At 38.1% G+C, this 20,514-nt stretch overlaps 1 protein-coding gene across 1 annotated transcript; it reads right to left on the bottom strand.

The window, feature by feature from the left end:
* Positions 1-1,540: 1,540 nt before the first annotated feature.
* On the bottom strand, positions 1,541-16,943 carry LOC145779243 (presequence protease, mitochondrial-like). Its single transcript, XM_082590784.1, has 24 exons — positions 16,807-16,943; positions 15,098-15,227; positions 14,689-14,795; positions 14,286-14,437; positions 13,849-13,994; positions 13,197-13,289; positions 12,898-13,058; positions 12,367-12,493; positions 12,033-12,121; positions 11,552-11,679; positions 11,275-11,389; positions 10,670-10,766; positions 9,586-9,720; positions 8,816-8,953; positions 8,492-8,618; positions 8,071-8,203; positions 7,213-7,407; positions 6,759-6,913; positions 6,069-6,308; positions 5,495-5,603; positions 4,497-4,637; positions 3,632-3,818; positions 3,218-3,348; positions 1,541-2,725 (listed from the first exon to the last, which is right to left on the bottom strand). The coding sequence occupies exons 1-24, from the start codon at positions 16,827-16,829 to the stop codon at positions 2,632-2,634; spliced, it is 3,153 nt and encodes a 1,050-aa protein (XP_082446910.1). The 5' UTR covers positions 16,830-16,943; the 3' UTR covers positions 1,541-2,631.
* Positions 16,944-20,514: the final 3,571 nt, after the last annotated feature.

The following is a 20,514-nucleotide window of genomic DNA, read 5'->3' as shown; positions in this document are numbered from 1 at the left end:
TAAGTTGTACTCATTCATAGAAACACTTGATGTACTCTACTTAACCAGTCAGCTACTGCAAGTGTATGAGCTACAATACGTTGCTGGGCACCTGATTCTTAAATAGGAATTAAAGGCTGCTTTATATTTACTTGTTTGTCTTCATTTTAGTAATGTATTTGCATATTTTCTTACATTGATAAGACGTATGACAATGTAAACGTAGAGTAGAGAAAGTTGTTTGTTTGAATAAACTTGAGAACTTTCCTCCTATAAAAGCGCGTGATATTTAAAAAGCAAAATCATTTCTAACTTAGTTAGCACAAGTAAAAATTAATGTAATAGTTCTGATGAAAAGGAAACATTTAAAGCTTTTAATCTTCCGAATTTTATACACTAAGATTGGCTGCAGTCTATTAATAAAATTTAGCTCTGACCCGGGAAATATTATGTAGCCTACGTAGGCTAATCGTAAGACTAAAAATGGCAAAGAGGGGAGTTAATTCTTTCAAATCAAAAAAAAAACCACAAGCACGCCAGATTGCTGTATTTATTTTCTGTTTAGGCCTACCTAATCAATGAGAGAAAAACACAACAAACACAGACTTGATTTGGCATAAAATCTTCAACGTAGCCTAATATTTAGCCTACCAAGCTTTTACTTACAATAGATCACAAATTTCTCACTTGGTTTTGGCTTCATTATCAAAACAAAACATTTTTTGACATAGTTTTAAATGACATAGAATAGATTTTATAATTTGTTGAATCTAGATTGTCTTGATACCGCAGTCAAGAAATCGATGGACAATAAATGCAAGGACAAACCAAAAGACGTTAATTCAACCACTTAGTTTTTGGTATTACCAAAAACGATTTGTTAGACGATTTGGTAAAGACGATTTGTTACTCGCTAGGCCAACATTGTAGAGCGTAGCCCACCTCAGCCAGAGACGTAGCCACGTGCCACGGGGGACGATCGCTCCCATTCCAACATTTTATCTTGTTTCCCCAAACACAATATGTTTTAATACTAACTTATTACATTTGAATTCATGTTGAATGATGTTTCCCCCCCAACAGTTGCTTTTGCCTCTTTTTCTTTCTAACTACGTCATTGACCTCACGTAACAATCGATTTCTCATAGATAGGCAACTGATCTGATGCGGTGTCTCATTTTGAGGACACAATAGCTGTAAGCTATACAGTGAAACTACCAACTGCCTGCAAAATTTCATAAAGTTTATGATCTTGATATGCCAGCCTTAGCGTACATCTCGATGTAAGTTAGTATGTGTATGGCTCAGGGGTACCTTGTTTAAAAATCCCTGCTATGGCTTTTCCGATGGGTTGATTTCGGCTCCCATAGGACATGATTTCGGTACCCGATTAGATCGTAAGCCTACCAAAGGCCTTATCTCCTTCTTGGCACTCGGTACTGATTCAGAGCATTAATCCACTCGGCTTCGCTTATGTACGAATGCATTGACTGCTTTGCAAGTGCTGACATCAACGCCAATCTGCGATAGATACAGAGCTATATAAAAAGACCAATTATTATTTATTAGCAGACATGAATAGCTTTTAATTGCGATTGCAAGAAATGGCAAAAAAAAATCAACAAGCAATCCATGTCACACAACTCCGCTGGTACAAATAAGGACGTCATTCCTGACGGGACAGCATGCAAAGTTTGGTTTGAATCATGGAGTGGTTCTGGTTAGATCAAGCAACCTCAGCTACCGTATATAAATTTAGAGTCCACAGGAAAATCAGACAGTGGAACTTGGCTGGTCAGATTCGAGGAGGTTTTACTACTTGGTTACATAGTGCAAGAATTTTTTGAAAAGTAAGTTGGGGTAAAATGGTTGGAACGCCTGGTCAATCTAATACAAAAATAAAGAGCCCAAAATGTAGATTCTAAACTCATGTTCAGCAATGCTAAGCTCATGCTGAAGATGAATTTAGTATCTCCATTTTGGACTTTTTATTTTTTGGTTAAACGTTGGAGTAATTGCGGACTTACATTCGTCATTCCACGTTTACAGTGAAAAAATACGCGCAGCAAGCTATAGGGGATCTGAAAAACGAATCCCCCACCTCCTGCTATTAGTACACATACACAAAAATTTGCCTTCTTCAGCTGTTACAAAAAGGCGCTGAATTACCTAGCCATCTCAACGGTATGCTCTCCCGCATCATTTGCATGTCTGCGTTCAGTCACAGGTCACGTGACAGTAAAATATCTCGTTGAGCAGACAAGCGAAAATATCAATGAGTCTCAACCGACGACGGCCATCTTGAGCTCAATCCAAGTCGATGTGTGAAGAAAATTGAGAAACTAAAGTCACGGTTTCAATCGTTTGCAAAGGGCGATAGCAGCATCTTTAGTACAATCCTTCCAACTTACTAAGATAACCCAGGAGAAAAATACTCAAGAAATAAATAAACTGATCAAGAACCTGCACGGGGTTCAGTGAGCTCACTCACTTCGTCCCCGAGTTTGCAAAACATGGCCATGTGGAAAAGTGAAATTTGATAAGAGAAGGGGTAGGCTTGGTACGAGGAGCTTCTTCTGTTCGTCAAGAACGCAACAAAAACATCTTGCTACAAAACTATCTAGAAACGCGCAACAGGGTGAATTGGTGAAATTAGGAAACGCAATCCCAGTCCGTCATAGCTGTAATCTTCGCATTTTTGGGTCCGATAATAGCGATTCCAGGTGGCCCAACGTTCTCCAAGTCTCTGCAAAGCGAAGATAATACAATTACAAGAAAAACTGATTTAAATAATGTAATGCACCAAAGTAATCGTAACGAAGGATCAAACCTATTTTGTCTACCACTTACAACATAACCAAAGACTTCATTTTTCAGTCAGTGCTTGCAACCAATCTGATACGTTGAAAGCAGAGGCTCATACGAGGCTCAGCGTACATCGGTAAGCATCGCGTCGTAAAGCTTATACAAATGTGACGTCAGCCAAGTCGAAAGCATTATTCTGAACTTGGATTAATGGGTGTCAACCTTTTCGTACTCACAGACACTTTCAATCCCTTTTAAAGAAATTTTTTGCTTTTCCGCATTGTTTGTTTATGGTTAAAAAATCAACTTCCAAACTTCCAAGGGTAAGTCAATTTTTAAAAGCCCTAAGTATTTTATGGATTCTCATGCCGCATTGTTGGTTATACTCTCCTGTGAGAGGATGCTGTGCTCGATTCGACCGCGATCGACTCACTTTGCGGCCTTCACAAGATCGTCCTTTGTGACGCTGAGGAGTCTGTCGCGGTGCATTTGTCTCGTTTCGTTCGACAATCCATCCATGAAGTATCCCATGCCTCTGTTGCATGGCGACACTGGGGCGTCGATCTGGTCAAGAAACATATTCAAACATAAAACGATTAGATTGAAATGCAGAGTAAATCTTGTGACCACTTTCAAAAGAGGTTAGAGGACCAAACGATACCATTTCAAAAAGTGTATAGAGAAATAGCGATTAGATTTTCACATTCAAGCGCACATTTATGATTTGTCTTGTAGAATATATGGAAAGTAAAAACAGAAATATGAGTTTCGTCTTCCCGTTTATCCCAGCGATTTCTAAGGTGACTTTCATGATATGGGAGGAATATGATACTAAACTTTTGCGTACCGTTTGGAAGACAGCCAGTGTGGCCTCGTCAAGGTCTTGCTGGGAAAACAACCCTCTCGAGAGCCACCGGACGCTATCGTGAAACGTTTCTATTGTCTTGAGGTTGTTTGGGTCGCGGTAGGAATAAAAGCGGAAAATTCCGTCTAATCCGTGCTTTGCTCCGCCTCCGTAAGCTCCGCCTTTTTCTCTACACCAAATAAAAAAAAACTGTAAGAAACCAAATGAAGATACAAAAGTTGTGGTCTCACGACGCGCAGCTGAACGTTGGAGCTAAGATGAAAACGTATTCATTGTGTTATTCAAATCATTCATTCTAAATCAAGGGTAACTGTTGTTTTTCAAGATTTAACTGGACTGGGTGTCGAACCAGGATCACATGATTGAAAGCCAAACCACGTATCCACACACAAATCTAAATATTTCTTAAGGTCACAAAACATTTTTTTTTCACCAAACCGTTGATTTAGTGAAGCGTTTTTAATCCAATGAGAAAGTGATTGGTGTTAGGCCACTTGGGTTGCTATGCTATGCAATACAACAGCTCTCTAACCAAACTACACATTACCAAGAAAAGTGTTTGTTTTGTTTGTCGTATCCAGGCTTACACATGGTGGTTGAAGATTTAAATTAAGTGGACGACAAGACAATGAAGCCAATCTTCGTGTCCATCTTCAGACATGACCTAGTTTCTTGTGAAAGACTCAGCCGCATGCTTTTGAGCGGTGTCGAACCGGCACCTTTTCCAGTACCGACAAGAGAAGTGTTAGCATTCAACAACGCATGGAGTTTTTAGACAAAAATACTGCATGGAGCATTAATGGAAATTTATGATTCTCCGGCAGTATATAAAGAATCTGAGAATTACCGGATTTCTCTGTGCAAGTACTTTGTGGTGAGGAGCCTGGCCACGATCCTCAAGGCTGGAGACTGGGCTGTGACGTAGGTGGCAGAAGTTGGGAGACACAAAGAGGTGAAGTTGACTTGAGTAGGGAGCTGGTAGAAGGTTCTGCAGGATAAAATAAAGAGAAAGTACGATTTTTAACTTGGAATTAGAACCGGACCTTAAATTTTCTTATGGCGTATTTGTATAAAAAAGTTGTCTTTATCTAAAAATGAAAAACTGCTTAGCACAAGGAGGATTGCATAAACCCTTCCTCAGTCCAGGAATAAACATCCTTCGGCCTAACTGGAGATTATGCAGAGTGACTTACAATTTCACATCAGTACCAACCCATTATAAAACAACACTAATCACAAATCCTTTTTGCTTGTCAAGAACAAAGTGGTTGGCCAGCATGAACCACAACAATGTGCCGTCGTATGATTGCTATGGTTGGCACTTAGCTTACTAGAGTAAAGACTATCACGCGATTGGTAGGTTTTGAATCTTTATCCTCGGACTGACAAATCCTTGATTGGATATTCCTGGTAGTTTCGCATACTTGTAGAGGCTTTTGACGCAGGGCCGGTTACTGACATTGACAGAGTGAAGTTTTCCGAATGTTGAAGTGTTGTTACCGGGGAATTATTCCATTCACTAGGTGCCGCTGAATGGAGAACAGTCCTGAAATGCGTTGCTCAAGCGCTCACCCCGAGAGTCGAACTTCCGCCGCGTGATCTTGAGCCGGGCGCGTAACCACTCAGCTAACGGGACTGTTAAAACTACACCATCGAAACAAAAGAACCTTTTTACTACAAACACTGACATCCACGAGATGGTTAGATTGGCGTCACTTTTACTAAACCTTCGACATAGAATGAAGGAACATCGAGCTTTACAGCTATTCATTCTACTCACAAGCAACATTGGCGTGTGTGAAACTACTTTTATCAAGTAAAAGCTTAATATGTTAAATGAGTTACTTTTTTGTGGTTGGGGTCTTATGTTCAAACTTTACCCATCTGATTGGTCGGCCAAGACCGTCGCGAGGTTCAGCGGAATATTCGATTTCCTTCTTATCAATCAGGTTATCTGAGCAATAGACGACAGTAATGGTGAGGTGATTTTGTAGATGATCGTGAAATCTAGCTGATTTGTTTAAGGCAGTGGTTCCCCAGGCTAAAACTCCGTCATTTTTACATTGATTCAAAGTCTGCAGACGTTGAATCAATGTAAAAAAGACGGATTATGCTGTCTGGGAAACAAAATTTGTCTTGTCACTCCTTTCAACACGTCATCAGGATTTCATGAACAATTTTGCAAAAGTACGCTTAAATATGAACAACTGCTTTAAACTAAAACACACGGTTTTACAAAGCACTGCTCTTCGATAAAATCTTTCTCAATCTAAGCAAGAATAGACTAACTGATTAGCAACCACTTTTCATCTCAGAACTGAAATAAACTGCTTTTGGTTTTAATAATTTTTTCACACCTTTTAATATCACTTCTTGTCAGTATATGTTTAGACGTGTTCAAAATACAACATGTCCTTACTTAATAAACTTGGAGCAACATTTCGATTTGGCTTTGCTTGAAGGAAACGGTCCAGCTGGAACGCAGCCGTCGGAAGTGCGTCACGAGTTGCGTGAAGCATAGAACGTCCATTACAATCACGTGAGTGCGTCATGACGTGCTGACGCAAAACGTAACTGGAAATCTCTTTCAATCTGTCTCTTACGTCAGAAATATTGTCGGTTTCAGCTAATCTTTGCATGAGCTTGACTTGAGATAAACCTGAAAGTAATTGAGCAAGAAGATTATTTATCGGCAAATCCAATATGCAATGAGGTTGTGAGAAGGTATGGACATTGGACAAGAAGAGTGTAGGGAAGTTTTTGACTAATTTTTTCCGCCGTTTGTCTGAGGAAAGTGGGGCTCTGCCCTTCATCACCTTTGAAACAATGGTATGGACCAGTCCGCCAAGAGTCGAAAAGTCTTTGTTTTGCATGGATTGGAATGGATATTCACTTCACGTTTTGAACGCATTATTATTTTTTTTGGTAAAAAAATTATAAATCTATGGCCAATAGTCACGCTGTAGATCAATGAACGTGAAGGGTGAAACATTGAGATTGACAGCGCCCCAGACAGCAAAAGCCGTCATTTTTTACATTGATTCAACGTCTACAGACGTTGCAAATTAAACTCAAGTTAAAGGCTTGTCAAGCTGTGGGAGTGGATTACCTGAAAATATTTCATCATAAGCGGCTCCCGGGGTCAGGGATTGGGCGGCAGTGCGCATGGCAAACAAATGACCGCGAGATGACACGCTATTGGCCATGTCTTGAGCGCTTTGACGAATCAGTGTTCGAAGACGGGAGCTATCATTTAAATTCACTCTGAAATGAAAAACATTCCCGTAAGCGTGAGAAAAAGTTCATATAGTGAAAAATTAACAGCAACGTTAAAATCCGAACTATTGAAACTTAGTCATTGAATTAGCATATCACAATTGTGCATCATGCCATTCCAGATGGCTTGCTGATCAAGGTAGAAAGCAGGATGTTCGCCAAGTGTTTAAGTCTTTAGCAGGCAAAATATTTCGGGCGAACCAGAAATTTCGGAAAGTCATCGAATAAGAAAAACAGCGTGGATAAAAAAAACTTTTGATCGTTCTTATAATATTAAAAATACCCACCCGTTAAATAATTCCTCCCAAAGTTCAAACATCTTCTCTACATTTCTATCCAAACAATGCGAGGACACCTTCACGTAGGTCTCAGTTTCCACGGGGTCATGCACGGTAGATGTCGCCACGGAGGCACTCAAACCGCCAGTGTAGCGATCTTCCAACTGTGAAAAATTGACGTAATCCGTTTCCTTGGTACCCATCCTGGAAGAAAAATACCTTTGGTCAAGTCCAGATTTTTGCCTAATGGAGAAAATTGTTTAGTTGAACAATTGCTGCGCGGAAACAATCGGCCACCCCCACTAGTGGGGAACAAACCGACGATGGATTATGATGATGATGATGAAGCCAACACTTTAGTACGGTGCGTAAGTTGTGTCTTGTCAACGCAAAATTTCAGTGGTAGTCGAACCGATGCCCTTCCGAACGCCGGGCGATAGTTTCGTTTAAATTTCTTTACTTTTTTATCTGTCACAAAGCTCAGGACAAAATTAAGAGGAAATAGAAAACTAAATGGCGGATTGACTGTGACAATCTTAATCTTCAGACTGAGAAAGTCCTTTATGGAAGCGCTACCTTCTGCATATTTGAAGCTTGGAACAGCCGAACAATGGCCAGCTACCGAAGATGACAGTTTGAAGTTTCTTGAGGGTTGTCAAAGTGCTGCTGCCTGTCAGCTACTCCATTCGGTGGAGAGCTATCCATTCGGGAGAGAGCTGTCCTTGTGTGGGCTGTTCAATCGCACAAGCCAAGATTGGAACTAGCATCGTTTGATCTTCTATTCGCTTAGCTCGCAGAGCTCGGTGATTATTCTAGAAGTTATTAGATCACAATGCCAGAGCTTATATCGCCACATGGTTCACTCACTGAGTTAACACGTCACAGAACAAGGGAACATATGGCTTCAAATCTTCCCGCAACTCATCAATGGGAATGATGCTCGTGAAGTAAGTCACGCCATTGGTTGGTTGCTCTGACGTCACGATCACATGCGGGTTATCTGAGGTTATAATGTTTGTTTTCAAATATGAAAAAGAGCAAAAATACATCATCTTCTGGCAACATCGGGTGATGTAAATATAAATCTTTTGCCGTAAAATTAAGCGTCTCCACACAGTACAAACTTTTGTTGAGTCAAAGTTTTTTTACAATTAACAGAATTTATTGTAGATGCCTAGGTGGTCTCAATAAAACATAGATCAGGACACATCTTCTTTACGTTGGATTAAATCTGACCACGTTACATTAATGTACTGGCAGAAGAAGTCGATCTCGTTCCGATGCTCACCCATAAGTTTCCACTGCCCTGCGGTGACAACGTATTCCTCCTGCTTCTGAGGAATGTCCTCAACTCTCAAGGTAGGGAGGGAAGATAAATCCTCCACTTCATGCTGGTTTGCAAGTAGCTCCTTGCCCTGAAAGCAAGAGCTGTTGGTTTATATCCCTGCTGGTGAATTAGTCACTTTGTGCATTGATTCAACGTCTGCGGATGTTGAATTAATGTAAAAACTGGTTGATTTTCTGAGTAGGAGAAAACACTGTTTTCGTCAATGACCACTGACCGCTCTAAGAACACAAACACAGAAACGTCTTGATATTTCGTGCGACCGACCTGTTTGAAAATTTGTTCTTTTTCTCCCTTCGATAGTTCATGAATGTGCCTGTTCAGATTCTTTTGCTCAATTTCCTCAGCCTTCGATTTGTACTTTTCATCTGGTACCATTGTCATGGTGACACGGTGGGAGTTTTTCTTGAACATAATTAAATGATAAAGTTAATAATAACAATAACATAATTGCTCCATGCTCACTGTCAATAGGTCCGGTTCGTTTTGTTGTATATTTACAGATTTCATTCACTTTTTGTTCTGACATGAAATGGCGACATGCTGGGGTATAAAACAAATAAAATATTTTCGCTCACTAAATTACGATTTCGACATCTTATTTTTTTGTTAATAATTATGTGCATGGTCCAAACGTTGCCCGTAGTAAGGTAAATATGAAGTGAAGTTACTGTCCATTTTCCAACACTCCTATCCAGCCCTTGCATGTTATGTAAACTGAACAATGATTGATTCAGTTTTATTGCAACAAGAAAAAAATGTTATGGACATATGGTAAGTAGGAAGAAGAGTTTCTCACAAACGCAATGGATCTAAAAGTGAATAGGAAGAAAACGTGGACGTCCAATACAAGCGTAGACATAACGGATGAAGATAAAATACAAAGCGTTAGACTGAAGGAGGAAAATGCGGTACACCGATGGAACTGAAGGAAAGGGGGCAAAAAAAATGCTGCAAGGAGTGATTTGGCCTCTTCCAATAGTGGAAGAACGTCCCGGTGATGACGCAAAGAAAAGAGAGGCTTGACGGTACGGTACCTTGAAGTATTCCCTGCATTTCTTCTTCAGATAATCAGGATCTTCCTCCAGAGCTTCCCTAAAGGTTTTCACCAAAGCATCCACATGGAGCGACTCCAAAGGATCAGCACCGTGCTGCCAGAGAGGCATGATGTTCTGAGGAAACATGTATGATGATGATGAATATAAGGGTGATGTGTTTCCTTCTTACAAACACGTGAGCATACAAAAACTTTAGCTTTTACGAATGTAAAAAATAGCAGCTTGTACGTTAAAAAATAGTAAATTACACATGTTTTTGTTTCATTTTTGTTGTCGTATCCAGGCTTACACTCAGTGTTTGAGCATTTTCAATTAAGTCCACGGGAAGGCAAGGAAGCCAATCTTCGTGTCCACTTTCAGGTATGCTTTTCAGCGTTCGTTCAAAGACACAGCCGCACGCCCCTAAGCGGTGTCGAACCAGGGCAAAGCAGTCGACAATTATGACCTAGCTATGGCATGTATTGTGACGACAATAACCTTATAACGACACAGAAAAAAACACAAAACTTCAAGCCACAGACCTCGGATAAAAGCAGCATTCATGACAGAGCTTCTAACACAAAATAGTTTCTGCAACTATTGCAAAGATTGGCTTAACCTAAATTTATAACCACTGGGCGTAAGCCTGAATGCAACAAAAGTTGAAGCAATATGTCTTTGTTCACACAACGCCTTTTTACAAATGCCTAGCTATCACAAAAGAACATGCAGCAGAAATGGTGAGCGTGGCAAAGGACAAGAGTGATCCCGGATGTCTAAATCAGCCTCACGGCGTTGTTGCATCAACGAAAAACTGACTAATTTTCGTTAAGTGGAAAAGAGTGTTCTTCCTGGCAGTCCAGTACAAGGCTGAGTACTCGCTAAACAGCGAGCAATTGCGATTTGCTGACTATAACGTTGTGGCTTTCACGCTAGCCATTTCTACACAGCAAAATCCATCACTTTGACATTGATTCAACGTTTGCAGATGTTGAATCAATGTAAAATGACGGATTTTGTTGTCTGGGTTAAGACTACCTTAATTTCGTTAAGAAAAGTCCAGTGTCTTTGGCAAAAGACTTACAAAGGTCAAACCAAGCCCGAAGTTGCTGCTTTGATGCTTGTTATGGAGCTCAATGCGATGCAGTAAAGATTCGATGCGTTCCTCAGAAAACCCATTGCTGCACAGATACAATGGATATCATTTAAGTTTCATGTCGTAGGTAAGAGACAAGAGACATGTTTTCAAAAAAAATGTCTTTGGAGCTTTAGAATGTCAAAAAAAACCTGGTTACTCAACAAAGTCGTGTTCATTTCTTAGAAATCGGTTAGCAACCAAGATATAACATAATGTATTTTCGTCAGTCTAACCATAACCATCAACAATACGACTAGCCAAAAAATCCATTGGTGCACAAGCACAATAAAAGTCCAACAGGATTGAATTCTTTCGCGTACATATTATTTCTAAACATACAAAATTTCTTCAGCCTACCACAACTACCCAGAAATCCGACTGGATTTATCACTTTGCAAAACGTTGCGAACAATCTGAGCAAAATTTCTAAAAATAACACTTTCTTCTCTTTCAAAATTGCTTTCATAGGTAAGTATGTAGTATTGTAGTAACTTAAATTGTAAATAAAGGCCTTGGTCCCATAGTAAAGAAATGAACCTCTAAAAACTCACGCTATGACGCCATCCATCGTCGTCCTGATGATCGCTTCTATCTTGGGAGCGTCCACTGGGGCTAAGCCCTGGAGTCCAACGCTGAATATAGCTTGCTTGATGTGGTTATGGTAGCCTAAAGTCACCAAAATGAAGTTTCAGCTTATGTAGAGCACAAGCAAAAAAGATGACTGGATTTACTGCAGTATCAATACTACCAGGACGAAGAACCAAAACTCATGTTTACTGTTAGATAAAGGAATATACTTTTAGTGACATTTTCAAAAAGCGTGCTTACCTGTGCTGGGAGAATAGTCTGACCCGAGCCCAGATTCTATCAAGGCTTTATAAAATGGTGAAGCAGGCCCATCGATTAGCAATGTGCACAACACAGAAGCCACCATACCTTCGTACACGTCAGAAACGCTGAAACGTCATTGTGATGTTCAAATCGCTACCACATTTGAAACAGTCAACTTTTTTTCATTTCTCCAACTTACTACCAAGATTTGAAAGTTTCAAATCGATGTAAGACTTTTGTAGCACAAACCTTCAGAATTCTACATAAATTGACGTTAGTTTTCGTTATTTTTGCAAATTCTGCGTCCGTTGCAGGCGTTGGTCATATTAGTCCATCAGAACTTGTTTATTGATGACGAAATTTACTTAATGTATTCTGACGCCTTCGGTTACACTGCCACTGTACCACAGTATAATTTGACAAGAATGAACTTACAAATATCAACGCATAATGGTGCAGCAGCACGCACAAAACTCACTCGGACAGGAGGTAGTTGACGGAAAGGGTGGCCTGCTTGTCAGGGTTGGCCGCCATTGGGTCTGGGGGGCCGCTTATGGACGCCGATCTCTGCGGAACGACCAGAACATTAGTTTACAATAAACAGCATTTTGCAAAGCCAAAAAAGGAACTCAAGTTAAAATCCTATAAGTTGTTGAGAACAATATTTTTACCAAATAGCGATAAATCTCTTTTTTGCTTGCGAAACATGTCCCAATCACAAATACAACAAAGTGAAAACAGAGAGAAAATCTGACGGGGCGCATATGTTCTACTGTCCAACAAAGATAAATAAAACTGTCCATCGCACATACTGGTTGCTTCCATCTGGATTGTGGGGGTACATCAGTGTCTGGATCGATTTTTTCAAATTTCTTCATGACCTGCTCATTGATTTGCTTTAGATGGGGCTCCAGAGGAAGATCTCCGTATGTGATAAATCTACAATGGTGATGCTAAGTGTTGATAGTATTCTCAAAGTAGTTGTAATGTTGTCTAAAATGTCTCAAGATTGGCAAATCATTATCTAGTTTACTTCAACAGTTCGGCTGGTTTAGAGCTTGATTTGTGAGCATATAAATGACGAGATCAAGGAGCGCTGATTAACTCTCGGGGTGTCCACTTGAACAACACACAAGTTCTTCATCTAGTGGCACCTAATGGATAAAACAAACATCAACAAGTGAAAAATTCACTCTGTGAGTTTTGGTAGCCGGATCTGGGTCAGTGGTTCAAAGCCTCTACAAGAATGTAAAACTAACTAAGTTTTCAAAAAAAAGTGTTTCATCTTGAAAATAAAGATTTCCACACACAGTTTAGTCACATGAAACGTTCAAGGTACTAACTTTGCGTTGCTGGGGTGGTAGTGCGATGCATGAAAGTTTTTCAAATCTTCCCATGTTAAGTTTGGGATGTCTGCAGGGCGTCCCCCACTGCACACAGCATACGTGTGGTCTGGTAGTAAATGGTTTTGTATGGCTGTGCCGTATAAGTAGTTGGGATCAGACTGTGGAAATACATGATGCATAAGAGTTTGTAGCTTGAAGTAAGGTTTTCAAGGAACATATAGCATTGCAGCAAGTGAAGCGGTAGTTACATGATAAGTGATTAGTAGCAACACCAACAGCTATATTCATGTAAGTACCATCATTCCTTTCATTTCGTTAAACACAACCCCTTTGAAAACTATCGGAGACGAAGGATCCTCTACATTTGCGTGTTCAAGTCTCCAGCCTTCCTGCGTGCACAATTAGATAAGTTAAAACATAGCACAAGTTATCAGACATTTGTTTAGCGAAGACAAGAAACAGTTTATTCAGCATTACACATACAGTAACAACTTGTAAACGTAAAAACATAAACTATAAGTTAGTTAGGACGTAACGATAAAAACATCAAATTAACTAGTTAGCAAACTAACTTTCTCGTCATCTAGTCAATCAGGAAGCCGCTATCTCATTTAATAACTAAAGCATGATGGCTTATCAGAGAAGGATAAACAAGCAAGTAGGGAATAAGTGAAATTTTGTGTTCCATCAGACTGCCAATATAAGGACTGGGGTACAATTTTAGTTGAATTCACGACGATTCGTTCACTTTTGTATGTTTTTCAAACAGATTTAGCTTGATTAGTCAGGTTATCGTACTTACAAGCTTTCCGATTTAATTTAAGAAGATTATGTTTTTCAATTACATTTGAAGCTGACAATAGACCACATTTGAAACAAGTTCCACTTCAATGAAAGCATTTTTTCTAAACTTAATGATATTGAAAATGCAAAATAATACAAATAAACCTGGAGAAAATCCATTTTCCTTATTCTTGGAAAGAAAACTGAATCAAGGTAGACTGACATCAAATTTTTAAAATCCTTCGACGTTTTGTGACCGTTGATAATTTCAGCATGTTGGGTTGAGAAGGGATACATTGTGTAATCAGACCCTAAAAAAAGTTTTAATAGAGAAGTACAAAAATCGCAAAGCTTTAAGAGAGGGTAGGGATTTTTTCTGACTCTACATAATCACTGGGCATTTACTAAGACTGTACAGTACACACATATCAATGTTATGTCAATGATAGCCATAAAGACTCATGCCACTACACTGTGTACTGCAGTAGTGTGTACACTGCCATTAAACTACAAAACAATCCACTTTTGACAAGCAATCATTATTATGATGTAGGTTTGGGTGTTACACAACTGCACAGTATGCTGTAAGTACTGTAACTAACCTGTAAGAGCATTCATAAAACTAGACATAGAACGGTTCAGCATCTTGAAGAAAGGGTCTCTAACAGGAAACTTAAGCGAACCACAGAGTGCAACATGCTCTAAAACATGAGCCACACCACTGCTGTTCATTGGAGTCGTTCGAAGTAAAATACTAAAAAACAATCACAAATAGTTGAATCTTAAAGTAAAAATACATGTTCTAGGTTTTAAAATCTTTAAAAAGTTAACAGGTTTAAAATCATTCACAAAACCAATTACCAATTTACCATACATATTACATGTACAAGTTGCAACTTTAATGTTTTTAAACATCCTCGTATAGATTAACTAGATAGATGAATAGTCTTTATTGGCAACAAACAACCGACACCAGATTCTGTCAGTATGCAATGGTAAACATACTTAAATACATTATTCCTGTCATCACGAGCTAAATGTAGATGTGAACTTCCAGTTTTCATGTGAATAAGCTCTACTGCTTGTATTGAAAACTCTGGTATTTCAGCAACCTAAATATAAAAATAACATGTGTCACTTTATTTCAATAAAGCTTACACTTTATATTTTGAAAACAACACAAGCTAAATAAGCCACTTTTGTGGTGACGAAAGCTTTATCAATAAAATATAGAAGTTTCGAATCGGACTGATTTTATTTACTTATACATTAAATTCTTTCAAAAGTTTCAAAAACAGATTGAATATTGTTGCAGTTTATGTACCGGTACCAATGACATTCTGTGAAGCTAAACAGAGAAAATATTATTATAGATATATATATAAGTAAGATAACATACACTACGAAGACATACTCGATCTACTCGGTATCCATGAATTTCATCACCTGGTAGGTAATTTGGTGATTTGAATGATGACAATGCCCTTTGATGTATATATGATGATGATGACGTTGATGATGACAATGCCCTTGGACGAAAGTATCTAAAATGTAAATGAAATCTTTAGGATCTGTAGTATATATAGTAAAAGTTTTACTGCAATTTTCTACATCACTAACCCATAGAAATAGCCGGCCATTCAAGCTACATTTGTACAACACTTCAAAAGTTTATAATAACCAGCATCATCAGATAGTAAATCACATTTGACATTCAGCCCACATGTAGCTTTTGTACGGCCCGCAACATCATTCAAAACTTTGAAGTAAAGTTCATGTCTTATGTTATTGAATGAACATTGTTGCGAGTCGCCTCTGCATTGTCACTAGGCTACTTCATTTGGCCTGCACATGTATAAAGGTTGCCCATCTCTGGTCTAAAGCATACAGTAAGTATATTAAAAATGTTGATAAAAACAATTTATATTTTTATTAACAAAAGCAACAAACACGAGAAATCATTATTCTAAAGTTTATGGTAGCCTGACATTAAAATATATACTGTAACTAGACAGGCCTCCAAGCTCATTTATTTTTCTGTCAACTAAGCAATAAGCATGGCCTACCAGAGATTCATCCCAGGGGCCAAAATAAAAAATTGGGTTTTTAAAAATCCGTTAATTAATATCGTGTTTGGCGTTCCGTTCATTCAGGTAAGAACAATGCAAACAAGGCCCTGAAACATATTTGCAGTTGTACTTAAATGCACTGCTTCCCAAGTAAGTGTACATAGCTAGTCTTCTAGTTTTTATAGATCAATGCTCAGATTGTGAAACTTTTGTCAACTTTATTTCTTGTCGACGTGTGACAGGTTTTGCCTTGTTCCACATACAAATGCAAATAGAGAAAAAAAGGAGGCTTAGTTACAGAGGCCATTTAACAACTTTTTAGAGGCCATGGCCGCCAGGAGCTTCAAGGCCTGCTAAATTACAGAATACAATTGAAATTACTATTACACTTTTACTTTTCATTAAAGCAGCTTTGAACTTCAAATAGACCTATGTATAAAAAGTATTCATAACATCAAGCAAAGAAAGTCTAATTTCTATATTAGATACCGGTACGGTACATCCCTATTTTTTTGCTCAAATAGGATAATATGTTGAAAGCTTTGTGAAATATTTAACTTCATGTTAGGTTCTGTTCCATTCAATTATCAGCCATTCGTTTCTGATACAGCATGTTTAAGTGCCTATCTGGGGTTTTTTTTGGTCAATGACCGATGTTTTAGCAAAATGTCTGAAAAAAATATAGTAAATTCGGTCAAAATGTCCGAAAAAATATATAGTCAATTCGGTCAAAATGTCCGAAAATTTTTTTGTTTGTATCAACTACTTCAAAGGAAATATTTTCATCAGAAAAAATGACCAAATTTTTCAAGTCATTTCAGACAAATGACCGAAAAGTCTCAGCAAAAAAAAAAAAAACCCAGGTGCTTATAATAATATCAACTCATGACAACCCAGTAGATTTTACGATTTGATATTGGATTGAAACCAATATTTGTAGACTATTGATGCTAAGTTTACCACAACATATCGTAGCCTATATCATATTGGCACATAATCTAAATCAATATCCTTAGATGCAACAAGAAATCGAAAAGTAGGTACAACTGCTAACCTGGCTACTCCCAACAGCTTCATGCTTTTGAATGGAGAGACGTTTTAATTTATATTGTACACAAATACTTTTAATGGTCAGTTTAAAACCAATGAAGACAGCGTTTACTATTCTTCCCTACAAGTAATATCAACCTTGGCCAACAGAACTGAAATAAATGCTTCACTTCATCACATACAAAATCAGTTTTGTTAAATTCAATTCATTTTTGTTGTTGTTGGAATGCTACGGTATAAGAAAGGATATTTCGGAAACAAAATACAGCAACAAAAGGAGAATTTGGCAAAATCATATATAATGATTGAAGACGTGCATGCAAAGGTCTAATTCTCAGGTATATGTATCAATGAATATAATTATAGCACAGCCACCAAACCTGATAATTCAAATATGTAGCCTACTGGAATGGGCTAGGTACAGTACCAGATGAATTATTGGTAGTTGAAAGACCACATTTAGTAATTTTCATACGGCTGCAACAAAAAAATTAGCGTAAAGAAATAATAACACTAGTCATCGTGCTGCTTGTGCAATCAGAACATTATTTGTCTGGAAGTCTGCTCCAAATCTCAATTCAGTTTACACTTATGGTTATTTGTTATTATGCAACACAGAAAGCACAGAAGGGCAAAGCAAATCATGCGTAGCTTCTATTCAGAGTTACCAAATATAAATTGCTAAATTGCAAACTAAATAATGCCGTACCTTCTGTCCAACGGGTGTTGATTTTCACGTCGTTCGTGTGATGTAGCTCCTACAAGTTCGATGAAATAGGCCATTTTTGAGTTCCCTTACGTCTCTTCTCATGCTTGTAGTTGTGGAGCTTGTCTATTCCCTGTAGGTGTAGAATTTGGAATGATATTGGGTAATTAATCACATTCTTACCATCGGACATTGGTATCCATAGACTTAGACTATGTAGTTTTTCACTTTGTTTGCGTTACACATCTGCTACATGCGGCACTGCAACCAATGTACCGTATTGTGATTAAAATACTTTGAGCAATAGGCTACACCTGTAATCAAAATAGGGCCCTCTTAAGCTGATGCAACCAGCGTATAGGATTATTACTGTAGGATTATTGTAAGGATTATAACTGTAGGAATAAAAAGAGTACGAGTAGGCCTGTAGGCTTGTAGGGACCCGCGATGCAATTTCCATTGTTTTTAACGTTGTGTGATTTTCTATCCCACGGTCTTAAAATTTGCAGGGAGTGATTGTAGGGACCAGCGATGCAATTTCCATTGTTTTTAATGTTCTACAAAATATAATTCTCCCATAACATTTACGTTTCTAAAAAAAACTCACTTGTTGTGCACAAAAATAATTTTGATAAATCATTTTCTACTTAAATAACCTCTCACCCTCAGCTTTACCGGGTGATGCTGTTCAATGGCTATTCATCGCTTTCAATCTCCTCCGCTTTAACAAAACGTTATATCCGCAGTTCACCTATGCGACGGAATCTCACCAGGAGTTCACCCGAGTTTGTAAACATTGTTGGAATTTGCCAATTTTAAATTACGTAACTGTTTGCTTTTTCCTTTTTCTGAAAGTGCTTTATATACCTCTGCAAAAAACAATTTAATCTGAGACTCATAATATATGATACTTTACGATAATTGCCTCTACCCAGTGATCGATTTCGAGTAATGGGTAGTACCAAATTTAAGTCATAAGTAGAGTAGACAACCGGAAACAGACATTGCAGTCAGCTGCAGCGTGGGTCAGGTGAACGTCGGAAGGCGTACACCGATGCATAGCGCTCAAGTCCGCTTTCCCGCAATGCAGGATAAAGATAATAAAAAAAAAAAAAAAAAAACATAACTTTACTCATAAGATAACTTTTCAAATTCAAAATCTAAATTCAATTCGAACTCACGAATAAAAGAACTTGAGACTCATTGCGTTACCTTTGTACCATCGAAGCTTTGTTACGCCAGCAGCGGTTCTGCTGTCATCAGGGGTTAATAAACAATAAAAAACCGAAGAACCCCAGCTGTCATCAGGGGGTTATATAAACTTTAAATCAATACAAAACCAAAAACCCCTGCAGGCTGATTGTTGGTTCAATGGTAGGCTTCAGTTCCTTTTTTAAAGTGGTCCTCTTTTCCACAAAAACAGCACAGTGGTAGCTTACTAATGTAAAATTTAAATTAAAGCCGAGGTGTAGCCTTCGCAATGCGCTGAAACAAACATTCGAAATTACAGTTGGCTACCGGTAAGAGGTATCTGTATCACTGCCTCTGGCTAGTCTACTGTTAGCTAGCTATGCTTAATGCGCATAAATTTGAACAAAAAAAAAATACGCCTCCTTTAAATAAACCTTTTCTACAGCTTTTGAACAACTTGCAAGTCTGTTAGGCGGTTGCATATGCAAAAATGTTACGGGGTTATATTGCCACAGATTTGGATTCAATGAACGAAATTTAGCAAATAGAGGTTTCTTTGTTTAGCCATTCACTGCAAGCCGACTACGGCTATTTCCGCATTAGCGCTAAATAGACTCCCTACGACATCATTATATTGTGGCCTATATTTATGAAAAAGAAAATTTTTTCAAGTGCACTCCCACAAGAGCTTTATAGCCCAACTTGCGAGCAGAGTTTGACACATTTAACTTCATGTTTTGAATTTTGAGAATGTTTTAAGTTTTGGCATAACATGCATTATTTTTTAACTGCATACTGCCGCTAATTTCATAAAAAATATTTTTGAGTTCGTGATTGTTATTGTCACAGACCTACTCAAATTATAAGCAAGTTATACCCTATTCGTAAATTTTGTCGATTTTATTTTTATAAGAGTTTTGTTGGCTGAGATGCACCGGAAAGATGTGATGAAATCAGATTCGTTCGCACGACATTTTTTGAATAAAGAATATCCGCAGCACTCAAGACTTTAAGATCATGCAATGCGTTCTATATTTAGCCTTCAATAACACAAAAATTGAAGCAATAAAAACACGTTTGTATGAATGATTTGTAAAAACGATTAAAGACTTTTTAATTGGATATGTGTGCTTAATGTTGATAAAAGTATTATTTTTGTAATTATTTCCTGACTTTTTAAAGAACTTTTATTTATTTGTATTAAATTTACAAGAATAAACAAGAAAATGCAAAAAAAGACTAAACTTTGAAAATATCAAATACACCTAGTTCTGTAGCGTTAAAATGAGGTCCAGGGAATACGTTTGAAGCCAAGATGATTTTTAAGAGTCCTGCAATATCTTTAAAGAATCTCAGCATATTCTTTTGCTAAAATACGTTGCATTCAATTCACAGGCAAACCTGCTTTTGAAAATTACATATTTTTCAGTGATTTTATAAGCATGTCTCCTTCTTTAAAGTATTTTTTTTCAATTATAAGAGGTGCTTTTTAGAGGTGTCCTGTTTTGGGCCTTACAAATCTCATTGGGACCGGGCTTATGTTACCCTCTCAGTCAGAGGCAGATTCAGCAAGTAGCCTTAGAGGGAGTGATTCCAACACAACACTATGATGTGTAGGTCTGCATTCATATGGCCTTGCAAATACACCATTAATAAAGTTACTTTTCTGTGTTTTAGGAGGGTGATCATCCCAATTACCCCCCTTCCAATTGGATCCACCCCTGCTCTCAACGACCCTGGGCTTGCGTGATGCGAAGATCAAAGTAGCCTTGGTCACTAATCCAATGGACTATCTCTGTATCATGGATTTCTCAT

Source organism: Aplidium turbinatum, chromosome 11, assembly GCF_918807975.1.
Source record: "Aplidium turbinatum chromosome 11, kaAplTurb1.1, whole genome shotgun sequence".
Lineage (NCBI taxonomy): Eukaryota > Metazoa > Chordata > Ascidiacea > Aplousobranchia > Polyclinidae > Aplidium > Aplidium turbinatum.
The sequence above is the reverse complement of the archived record's forward strand: the minus strand, read 5'-3'. Positions and strand labels throughout refer to the sequence as shown.